Here is a 12,161-nt window from a genome sequence, read left to right on the forward strand (position 1 = left end):
GTGTACATTATATCACCGTTAGGGATTTCTACAACTTTGAGATCTTTTATGTGCCTCAAAATGGAATGAAAGCATGGCTATTAAGAGAAGAAAACAGTCTTTGCTTGCGACTGCTCGTTTTCGTTGTGACACGAATGCTAAGAAAAACAATACGTACTTCAAAAACGGGAATGGAAATTAGGCCGTAGGGGTTGGGCCACGGAGGCCACGGGACGGAACGAGAGGCCGTGGCGCGCCGCGGCCTTATCCGCACCGCGCCACACCTTGACGTCCCGCCACGCCGACCGCGCAATGGGCCACCAATGGCCACCACCGCCGCCGCCGCCGCTCTCTCCTGCTCCTGCTCCCCGTCCCCGTCCCCTTCCTCCACGCTCCTCCTCCGGCGAACCGTCTCCGCCTTCCACCGCCGACCTGCCCATGCCGGCACCCGCCGCCCCCGCCTCGCCCCCTTGCACGGTGAGACCATTGCCCCGCCGTCGTCTCTCTGCTTATTCTCGATCATACTGCACGGCACATACGTATGCTCCTCCCTCTTCTGCTGGATAACCGGACGGTGCTGCGCGCCTGTGCAGTGGTGGACGACTCCAAGGAGGTGGAGACGAGGTCGGAGACGGACAGGCTGGTGGACGGCCTGAACTTCGGGGAGCTGTGCAACGACTTCGAGTGCATAAGCAGCCCGTACGTGGAGTCCACGGCCAGGCAGATCGCCAGGGACATCCTCGAGATCCGCCAGGACAACCGCGCCCTCAGCTGCTACGCCGTCGCCGTCAAGTACAAGGTGCGTCTGCCTGCCCCCCTTCAGCTCCCAGCTATCTATCGATTCAACTTGTATGATGACCAGTCTTTTTTTTATCCGTTATTAATAGAAGTTTTATCGATCAGAGTTCATCTCTAGCTTCTGCATATTAAGATACATACACACGACCGAAACAAGTGGGGAAGTATTAAAAAAAGAATGGAATGTAAGCAAAAGTAATGAAAAACAATGAAGTGCCTATCCGTAGAGGGAATCGACATTCATGCTGGGTAAAAAGCTCACTGACTACTAGCTCTAGGCAAAGACATGCTGCCGTAGCCATCTCTTAATCCTCCATCTTGAGAAGCGTAGACCAGGTATGGAGCCACAGCGTGACTGTGTACATGAGTTCATAACCCGCATGGGTGAAGAAATGCTCATTTTGTTAAATAGCACATCATTTCTAGGTAGCCACCAGCCACAATGCCAACAAAATACGGCCATGACAAACATCAATAAGAGCACACTAGAGCCCAAAGGTAGGATTTCATCGCCGCTCATCTTCGTCTGAGAGGCAAATATTTTTGAGCCCGTTAAGTACCTCATGCAACCTGCCAAATTTGGTCCGATTAGGTTGCTCCTGAACAAGATATTAGGAGCAGAGGCACTATGGACCTCGGCAATGGTGTTCACGTAACGGTGCTCTCCTTGGCCATTTGTCCTCCCAAAACACACTTCGGATCCATCCTTGTTAAAAGAGCCATAGAGGGGGAAACGACTAGCCTTTGTCAAGCCAGCCCAAAAGTGAGAGTCACGAGGTTTCCATTCCACCCAAGACATGGCTTTGTAGCCTTGCTGTTTTTTATGGAGTAATTCCTACCAAATGTCATCCTTTGTTCAGAGCTTAAAAAAACCATTTAGTGAGTAAGACAATATATTTTTTAATTTCCATCATGGATTCCTAGTCCTTTGATATTTGAGGCAACAAAGAATACTTCATTTGGGCAGCTGATATTTATTATGTTGGCTATCATTTTGGCAAAAGAATCTTGAGTGAACAGTCAATCCATCGTAAAATTCTACAAGAATATATCTTGAAGAAAGACATCATATACATGACCATACTACTCAAGACAAAATTAATAAGAACAAGACAACCCCCTGTCAAGAGGATCTTACCCATGAACTACTAAGCCTCTTCTGAAACCTTTCTCCAACCTCTTCCAGTTTGAATTCCAAAGTCTCCAAAAATGAATATGAATACCGAGGTAACACGGATGTGGAGTTGTCACATGGCACAACCGATCAACTCAGAATATTGCTCAGCGGCATCTACAAGACTACAACTTCCCAAAAGAAAAATAACATGCTCTTATGTAAATTAATCTCTTCAACCTAGAGGTTCCACAAAATCACACAGCGGGAGCTTGAGGTTGAGAGCTTTCTCGAGGTCATGCTTCATAAAAAGAATCGTTACATCCACAAGGTTATGCACCATCCCATCAATCTGCATGTCAACTTTGGCACTTTCAGTTAGGATGACAAGCATGTAGGCAACCGTGTTAAAACTAAAAAAGAATCCAGGACACTGGGCCCCTCTACCTCAAACCTTATTTTAGTTTGGTAAAGAATGTCAACATCATGGTTGACCTCGATGGCCACACTCCCTCTAATACAAAGTTCTCAACCCAAGCACGCCACTTTGAGGAGAAAAAGACAATTTGACTTCATCATAAGCTTTCTCGAAATCAATTGTAAAATTGACTCCACTCATCTTATTCCGCTGTAGGTTATGCATAGTCTCATGACATGACAGCCTCTTCCGGATGTCCCTCCCTTGCATAAGTTTCGTTTGTGTACGCCGAACCACGCGATTAATCCGGTTATTCGCAACTTTAGTAAAAATAAATAAAGCTTACATTCAATAAGCAGATATGCTGATCTTGTGTGATGAACTGATGACCAATAAATATATAAGTATACGATCCTATGAACAATGACCTTATATTTCTGTAAAATACTTCTATCTAGCTAGTGAATAGGAATGTTAAGGTGTTGTTCAGAACGGTTGGTGCGGATAAAGTTCGTGTTTGAATTCCCAACATGCCAAAGTACGTAAAACTGGGAAAACTGATGTGGTTTTGATTTCCATGCCTCAATAGATGCACTTCCAGTGCATGAATGGGATACTTGCAGATTTCAGGTTACACGCATACTATCATACCGCTAGGGTGACAAACTGCGTTCTTCTTTCAGGATCCTCTCAGGTCATTTGTTGGGCGTGAGAAGTACAAGAGGCCATTGTGGATCACCGAGGCCCTGGAAAAACCTATAGTGGTAAGGATTGATCGAGCTTCATGCCATTACTTATTATATACCACTCATATATGTTCACCACAAACAACTATCGGTTTAATTATGCATGTGGATGAACGCAAAATCAGTCCCTGGAATTGCATGGAATCACACACTCCATAAAACTTGCCGCACGGCACATCATTTTTCGGTACCCGTTTCAAGCATGATGCCATCTAATCAACACTCTGGTTACTGCGTCAGACAGTCCAGGAAATGTCAATGCAATCCACAAGCAGTCTGACCATCAAGTGGACACTGAGGGGGAAACCCAAGAACGCCTTCTTCGCGGCCGCGGGAGGGGAGCTGGTCGTCCGTGTCGACTCGCAGTTCATCCTAAACCAGATCAGCGGGCAGGTGCTGGAGCACTTTGAGTCGTGGGACCTCTCTGCGTCGTCCCCTCTCGCCCAGGCCTACTTCTGGTTTTCCAGGAGGGTTTACTCCACCGTGGAGGCCGGCAAGGACACGATCGAGGCCGCCAAGGGCTTGGCGTCCCGGCTGAACAAGGACGATAATATTGAGGTCTATCCCGACCCTCTGGGAGATCCGACGAAGGTACGAGTACATACATGATTTCTTTTGTGGACTGCTTGTGTTGGTTGATCAGTTTGGTTGTGCCAATTGCTGATGGAGTCTTGTGCATGATGCAGTTCTTTACGAGGCCTGATGATCTGAACCAGGACGTGGTTCAGATTGGGCTCTTCCTGGCCGTTCTCTACTTCATTGTACAGTTCCTGAAAACGACTCTGTGATGATGACTGTATTAGCTACGACCCGTATCTGAAGAACACTTGGAATGTCATGGTGAACTCGATCTCCAGAATGAGGTTGTGTGTATATACATACCATGTATCGATGTCTAACATACTCATATCACAGGCATTCATGCCCACGCAGGCATGAGTTTTGAGACTAGTCACTTTATGGTCAGTGGGTGCACGTGTATATGTCTGGCATTGATCCCTTGGTTTCGTCGCTCGTCGGCTGTAGAATAGCGAGCAGCAGTTGATCAGGATCCAAGGTGGTCTTGGTGATTTCAGTGGCCAGGGTCGGGCACCGGAGCAAACACTTACCACTGGATGGTGGCAATGGCAACGGAGCATCAGCCTCTGGCTGGCCCAAGCTCACCAGCCACGCAGTTGCTGCCGCTCCCCTACCGTCCGCGATGGTTACGTGTTTTTCTACTTCTGCGTCGCGATCGTAGCCGCACGTCGCAGGATCTCTGGCGTCTCCCGGTAAAATATCTCCGGCCAGAACTTTCCATTGCTTCTCTGAAGAAGTTAGCGGAGCCACAGACTTTGCCATCCAAGCTAGATTTCGTGCAAGCTGTGGAGGTTTTCTGGCAAGACAGGCAGAATCCGCACAACGTGGGGCACGCGAGCGGTACAATCGCGATCTATACTTCTGCTAGAGAGAAAAGCCAGTGGTTTCATCTCGGCTCTCGGGTGATGCTGATTCGTTTGGAGATGCTGGTTACTTTGTCCACTGGAGAATGTAGAGCTGCCCTGAATTACGCTGCATCACGAAAGCACGTTTTTTTTTGGAGGAAGCATCATCATGAAAGTAATTGAAGCAGAACATAGATGAACACAAAGTAGGCGAGGTAACTTTACTCGTTTCAGTCAGAAATGGAAGGAGAAGCATCTAAGATGCTGATTCCATGTACTCCTAATACCCATCGTGATACCTCAGGAGTCATCAACTAGTCACGATACACACATGTGGCGACGACCTGTGGCCGTGTGTGGGCTCATAAGGTCCGTAGCCCACAAGTCGCCGGTGCAAGTGTCACATACAGATGTCACACACGCTGTCCGTGGAACAGATGGAACAAGGGAACCGAGCAGGGCACCACACGATCAGATCTTCCGGTTACCCAAAACACCCTCAGCGGTGACAAGTACAGGATCCAGCGTCACCACAAAACCGCAGGAACTTCCGAGGGCAGCCACGTCCATTCTCAGAAGAAACCATCTCTGCCTGATAGCCGACATATACCACCAAGCAACCGGGATTTCCCCTCAAGCTCACCCACTCATCTGCTCCAGGGAAACACCACTCTGTAGACCACCAACTCACACCACCCGTTGAGGGCGTTACCTTCCAAAACTCCTGCATCCAATGGCGTTACGCCTCTCCGTCTCCTCGCCGCAGAGCACGGCCTCGTCGCCGGCCATCTCCTCATGCCGCCCCGCCGCCTGCGGCCGCTTCCTGGCCTGCGTGGCGGCTTCTCAGAAGAGGAGCCTGATGGTGGTGTCTGGCGCTGACGCGAGGGCAGTGGCTCCGGTGAAGTCGGGCGGCTTGGAGACGGCCACGACGGGAGCCGACGAGGTGGAAGCGCCCACAGCGGCGGTGGCGGTGACCGGGCAGGTCACCGAGGTCTGCAAGGACACCTTCTGGCCAATTGTCAAGGCAGCAGGGGAGAAGCCCGTCGTCCTCGACATGTACACCCAATGGTACTGTGCAAGCCCCATACATTTCTCCGTTTCAGCTCTTCTTCACTGATGAACTACTGTCTCAGTCTCCCATATTCCTGACATACAAGCTAGGCCAGATTATTTAGAGATGCATGGGTATTGTTATAATCAAGACCAGATGTCATCCCACAGCAGAGTGATGAAACTTCCCTGTCTGCAGGTGCGGCCCTTGCAAAGTTATGGCACCAAAATTCCAGGAGATGTCTGAGAAGGACCACGACGTCGTATTCCTCAAGCTCGATTGCAATCAAGACAACAGGGTATGTTAGAAACTGGAACCATCTTGCTGTCTCATGTGTGTTTTGTATTTTGTCTGAATATATCATGGTAAGCTTCTTGGTGCTTGTCAATTGTAGCCACTTGCAAAGGAGCTTGGTATAAGGGTTGTACCAACATTCAAGATTTTCAAGGATGGGAAGGTTGCAAAGGAGGTCACTGGTGCGAAGATTGATGAATTAGCGCGTGCCATTGAGGAAGTGAAGTCAAGCTGAGCAATTCCCTGGAAAGAAATGCAGCAATTAGCATGCTATCACTAGTGTACACTATGGGATGAAAACAGCCTTTGTGGAAGTGGATAATCACCGTGGAGAAAAACAGTTATTATAGTTCTTCTGCTTATGATGATTTACCAATCGTTCTGGACAATATACACCCATCCATGTGGAGTGTATGCTGTAAATAGTCATTTAAATCTTTCTGAGAATACGGTTGCTTCCTGATCTCACTAATTTGCAGGCATACCAAGCATGTTTTGCAAAACATATTTAAAAAATCTTGTTCTTACAGATGCAGGCATCATGACACTGAGCTAAGATTGCTTTACTCAATTCATTCCTATTATACCATGTGAACCATAGCTTAAATATCTATAAAGTGTGTCAATAACTTCAAATATTAGCCGTCGGATATGCTCTATCAAACAGTTGAGAGATCGCAATCCGAACGTTATCATCTGTTGAATAAAGTTTTCAACTCATAAGATTTTGCACATTGCCTTCTAACTGAACCCCAACTCTGTCATCTGATGTGTTCTAGAAACATCTTTCCCCATGCTTATCTGATTCTCTAATAAAATAAGAGACTGAGAACAATCTGGATTCTAGAGGGGTAAGAACCAAGTTGGGATAGAGTTGGATCTTGCCAATATGATTCCAGGAAAGGAAATAAATATCAGTGTGTATTTTTCCATGCTGTTATATATCTAAATGGAGTGCAAAGCACGTACAATTTACTGGTTTTGTTAAAAATACTTATCTAAGATACAGAGCTTAAACTGCAATAGCAGTTTGTGTGGAGATTACAAACTTATTATGGAAAAGTAACTCTGAATACCCACGCAAATCAATATAAATTAACCATGGTGAGTTCCAAGTATAAAGTGAGCTGTGAAGAGATGAAGGTACCTTGCTAGCATCCCAACTTAGTTGCATTCTTGATAGTTCAATTAGCCATGTTTTCTGCCTCAGCCTGCACCGATTTAATATATAGCAAACAGAAATGTTTGTGGTGCTTTTCAGCTCCTCAAAAGACAACCTGCCTTGCTCCCTCTGCTGATCCTAAAACCAACTAGACCCTGGCTGTTTGAAAGGTAATTTTGTTTTCATCAGCGACCGAACTCTTTCTGCCTCCTCCCATTGTCCTCTCCCAGCATATATACTCGACAGCAGTATATAGTTCCCAGTATTTCGAGGTTCCAACTCAAAAAGCTTATTTGCAACAACTTCAGCAATCTCAGCATTGTCGTGTGTCTTGCACGCACTCAGCAGGGCGCCAAGAGCACCTGGATGGGGGCCCATCGGCATTGTTTGGACCATCTCAAAAGCCTCCTCAAGCCTCCCTGCACGACCAAGCATGTCGACAACACAGGCATAGTGATCTGCCCGACGGTTCATCCCATACTCATGCACCATTGCTTCCCAATAGTCCAACCCTCTATCAACAAGCCCTGCATGGCTGCACGCAGTAAGCACACCGACGAAAGTGATCGGATCAGGTTTAACTGCCTGAGCTTGCATCCGTTCAAACACTTGAAGTGCCAGCTTTGCGTGCCCATGAGTCGCCAGCCCACTAATAAGTGCAGTGTAAGGGTATGCATCCGGCTGTTCAATCTCCCTAAAAGCATTGAGAGCCTGCTCGACATTCCCGCACTTGGCATGCATATCTACCAGTGCTGTAAGCACCTTCTCATTCCTTTCAATCCTCTTCCTGTCAACGTAGGTTCCAACCCACCCAGCTAATGATGTGCTACCTATCTGGGAAGCAGAGGAGATAACTCCGACCATGGTGGCTGCATCTGGCTCAATCCCAGCAGCCTCCAGTTCCCTAAACAATGCTAGTGCCTCCTTAGGCCGCCCACATTGAGCATACCCATTTATCATTGCTGTCCATGTCACAAGATTCTTCCCTGGCATTTTATCGAACAGCTCCCGGGCGCTCTGCATTGACCCGCTTTTGCAGTATCCAATAATCAACACAGACCAGGAAGAGGAATCCCTCGTAGGCATTTCATCAAACACCCGGTGAGCAGAGGCGAAGTCACCGGCATTGACGTAGACGACCACCATGGCGTTCCAGGAGACCTGGGTTCTGGAGGGCATGGAGGTGAAGAGCGACTCGGCGGCGGGCACGGAGGCGAGGCGGGCGTGCGTGCAGAGGAGAGAGTTGAACGAGACGGCGTCGGGCACCGGGATGTCGGCGAGCGCGGCGTGCGCGGCGGGGAGGTCGTCGCACTTGGCGTAGAGGGCGACGAGGGCGTTGGCGACGGGGAGGCAGGTGGGGGCGAGCGCGAGGCGGAGCGCGACGGAGTGCAGGGACGCGCCGAGCCGGAGGAGGCCGAGGGACGCGGCGGCGTTGAGCGCGAAGGGGACGGTGAAGTGGTCGGGGGAGACGGGCAGGCGCGGCATGAGGAGGAGCAGGCGCAGCGCGGCGTGGGGGCGCGGCTTGGACAGGCGGCGGATGGCATGGTTGAGGAGCGAGCGGATGACGGGGGGAGGGGTGTCGCCGTGCGCGCGGATGAGGCGCGCGTGCACGGCGGCCGCCGGCGGGGGCGGGTGGTCGGAGGCGAGGACGCGGGAGAGGTGGTCGAGGCGCGGACTGCGGTTTGGGCGGGCCGCCATGGTCAGCTAAGGAACTGTTCGGGCTGGGGGCATGTTAATATGTTATGCACTTTTGTGCGGCTTTCAACTTGCAGATTGGGCTTTGTTAGTACTCCTGGGCTGAGTATGACGGTCCAGTAACTCGGACAGTTCGTCCCAGCAAAATTAATATGTGGACCACTCGATTTTTTTGCCATTTGCGTGGTTCCCTCTAGTTAGGGTTTTTTGCTCTCGGCGGCGACTCTGTCGCCATCGTTGAGATCTACCTTGTTCCCTCCCGTCGATCGAACACCGAGACGAGGCGGGGTCTTCTGATCCTTGCCCTCTCTTGGTACGGCGACTCGGAGTAGGGCAGCACCACAGTTTCAACAGTCCGGCGTTCTGCAGCGATCGGGCTAGGGTTTGGCTTATGGCGACGAAGATGGGTTCGGGATCGGCGGTGGCTGATGCCTCTTCATCTGGGTCGGAGGTAGAAAGGATGATGGCGGAGCTGGGCCTCTGTGAAGATGACATGGATGATGTGGAGGTAGATGAGGGTGCTATTCCCCAAGATGCAGTTAGATGGATGGCGGTAGCTAGGGTTCATATCGATAAAACCCTACAGCCAAAGTTGGTTCTTCAGAAACATGCGAGCAGCCTGGGATCTGGCTCAGGTGGTGAACTTCAAGCCGTTGGAGGATAATCTCTATACGCTGCAATTCCATTGCCTCGGCGATTGGGAAAGAGTCATGGAAGAGGGTCCATGGAATTTTCGCGGACATGCTGTGATCATCACCCTGTACGATGGTGTGACCCAACCATCTCAAGTAAAGCTTGATACCTTGGATATCTGGATCCAAATACATGACGTCCCTAGTCTGTATGCACACCTGGTGCCGACACTGGCGGCCAGAGTAGGAGAGGTACTTTTCGCAGAAACGTCGTCACATGACTTTACTGGCAATTTTATCGTGTTTGGGTGAAGATCAACGTGCACGGGCCCCTGAAGAATGATGTGTCGCTTGTGAGGGAGTCAAAGAGGCAGATATACAGGGTCAAATGCGAGCGCCTGCCGGATTGGTGTGCAGTTTGTGGTCATCTAGGCCATACGTTCAAGGAACATGGCAACGGAATCCATCCCCCTCAAGCACAGGTCTTTAGGGATCTTCGTGCCTCGTGGATCATGAGGCGAGCTGCAGGCCCTGGAGGAGAACGGGGTCGCCGTGGTGGACGGCGTGGAGGCCGAGGTAGGGGAAACAAAGGGACACCAAGAAGCGATAGTGCAGATTTTGGGAGGAATGATGATCACGAGCGAGGTTTGCAACCAAGCGTGGAGGATATGGCTGTTGATGATCCTAGCAGAAAGCGGATGGATAGGGAGGTTTCAGGGAAGAATGCTATGGTGCCAGGGAAGCAACAAGGGGAGCCAAGTGCCACAGATCTAGCCATTGTCCCGGTGGGTGATGTGGTCAGTCCGCTCCCGACCAGAGACCCGAAGCGCTCAAAGACAGAAGGAGAAGAAAGAGAAAGTTCAAGCATCCCGGTGAAGAATTTGGCGGGCTCCTTCGAGGAGCGCCGCCGGGCCCAATGAGTACTTCTGCTGGAACTGCCGCGGTGTGGGCAACGCCGCGACAGTCCAAGAACTTCACGGCTTCACGAGGAAGTTTGCCCCTACCCTGTTATGTATCGTTGAAACTCAGATAGAAGGATCTAGGGTAGAAAGCTTAGCTGCTACATTGGGATATGATAATGCATATGCAGTTGATTGTGAGGGTAGGAGCGGTGGAATTGGACTATTTTGGAACAATGAAATAAAGATTGACATTTTGGGTTACTCTCGTTACCACCTGGATGTTTCTGTACAGGAAGAAAATCATGATGCATGGAGACTGACGTGTGTCTATGGCGAGGCTCAAACTCACCTGAGATACCGGACGTGGGACGTTCTGAAAAATATTAGCACATCTAGCTCCCTTCCATGGATGTACATAGGGGATTTCAACGAGGTTTTACATTCAAACGAACACGATGGAATTGGGATGAGAAGTAATGCTCAAATACAAGCCTTCAGAGACACAGTGGATGTGTGTATGTTACTTGATATTGGCTACAAGGGAAGATAGTGGACTTTTGAAAAGAGAGTAGTTGGAGGGACTTATACCAGATGTAGACTGGATCGGGCACTAGCAAACGCACCCTGGATGGCCCGTTTCGCTGCGGCTTCTCTTGAACATCTTACTGCGGCAACATCAGATCATAGCCCTCTTCTACTTGACCTAGGGCGGGGCCAGAGAGAACCACAAAGGCGCATTTTCCGCTATGAAGCGATGTGGGAGAAGCACGAAGGGCTGAAGGGGTTTGTTCAGACAGACTGGGCAGCGCACGGCACATGCAATAACGTCCAGGAATTGCAGGAGAAGTTGCAGCGTGTTTCCGCTGGTCTCACAAATTGGAGCCGGCAGTCGTTCGGGAGTGTGAGAAAGGAGATTAAGGACCTGAAAAGGAGGTTGGATGAGCTGCGAGGTGACCCACTCAGTGAAGGAAATATGCCCTAGAGGCAATAATAAAGTTATTATTTATTTCCTTACATATCATGATAAAAGTTTATTATTCATGCTAAAATTGTATTAACCGGAAACATAATACACGTGTGAATACATAGACAAACAGAGTGTCACTAGTATGCCTCTACTAGACTAGCTTGTTAATCAAAGATGGTTATATTTCCTAACCATGGACAAAGAGTTGTCATTTGATTAACAGGATCACATCATTAGATGAATGATCTGATTGACATGACCCATTCCATTAGCTTAGCACCCGATCGTTTAGTATGTTGCTATTGCTTTCTTCATGACTTATACATGTTCCTATGACTATGAGATTATGCAACTCCTATTTGCCGGAGGAACACTTTGTGTGCTACCAAGCGTCACAACGTAACTGGGTGATTATAAAGGAGCTCTACAGGTGTCTCCAAAGGTACATGTTGGGTTGGCGTATTTCGAGATTAGGATTTGTCACTCCGATTGTCGGAGAGGTATCTCTGGGCCCTCTCGGTAATGCACATCACATAAGCCTTGCAAGCATTGCAACTAATGAGTTAGTTGTGAGATGATGTATTACGGAACGAGTAAAGAGACTTGCCAGTAACGAGATTGAACTAGGTATTGAGATACCGACGATCGAATCTCGGGCAAGTAACATACCGATGACAAAGGGAACAACGTATGTTGTTATGCGGTCTGACCAATAAAGATCTTCGTAGAATATGTAGGAGCCAATATGAGCATGCAGGTTCCGCTATTGGTTATTGACCGGAGACGTGTCTCGGTCATGTCTACATTGTTCTCGAACCCGTAGGGTCCGCACGCTTAAGGTTTCGATGATAGTTATATTATGAGTTTATGAGTTTTGATGTACCGAAGTTAGTTCAGAGTCCCGGATGTGATCACGGACATGACGAGGAGTCTCGAAATGGTCGAGACATAAAGATTGATATATTGGACGGCTATATTC

The 12,161-nt window shown here is 49.0% G+C and overlaps 3 protein-coding genes across 3 annotated transcripts; 2 read left to right on the top strand and 1 right to left on the bottom strand.

The window, feature by feature from the left end:
- The first annotated feature begins 272 nt into the window (after positions 1-272).
- LOC119270030 lies at positions 273-4,021 on the top strand. Its single transcript, XM_037551978.1, has 5 exons — positions 273-456; positions 573-778; positions 2,993-3,073; positions 3,296-3,646; positions 3,742-4,021. The coding sequence occupies exons 1-5, from the start codon at positions 303-305 to the stop codon at positions 3,841-3,843; spliced, it is 894 nt and encodes a 297-aa protein (XP_037407875.1). The 5' UTR covers positions 273-302; the 3' UTR covers positions 3,844-4,021.
- Positions 4,022-5,102: 1,081 nt separating this feature from the next.
- Positions 5,103-6,292, top strand: LOC119270031 (thioredoxin F, chloroplastic-like). The gene is made up of 3 exons (XM_037551979.1): positions 5,103-5,547; positions 5,729-5,828; positions 5,925-6,292. The coding sequence occupies exons 1-3, from the start codon at positions 5,213-5,215 to the stop codon at positions 6,057-6,059; spliced, it is 570 nt and encodes a 189-aa protein (XP_037407876.1). The 5' UTR covers positions 5,103-5,212; the 3' UTR covers positions 6,060-6,292.
- A 684-nt stretch (positions 6,293-6,976) lies between these two features.
- LOC119272613 (putative pentatricopeptide repeat-containing protein At5g37570) lies at positions 6,977-8,684 on the bottom strand. Its single transcript, XM_037554068.1, has one exon. The coding sequence runs from the start codon at positions 8,682-8,684 to the stop codon at positions 7,125-7,127; it is 1,560 nt and encodes a 519-aa protein (XP_037409965.1). The 3' UTR covers positions 6,977-7,124.
- Between the last annotated feature and the right edge of the window lie 3,477 nt (positions 8,685-12,161).

The sequence above is a fragment of the Triticum dicoccoides genome, chromosome 3A (genome assembly GCF_002162155.2).
Source record: "Triticum dicoccoides isolate Atlit2015 ecotype Zavitan chromosome 3A, WEW_v2.0, whole genome shotgun sequence".
Classification (NCBI taxonomy): Eukaryota; Viridiplantae; Streptophyta; class Magnoliopsida; order Poales; family Poaceae; genus Triticum; species Triticum dicoccoides.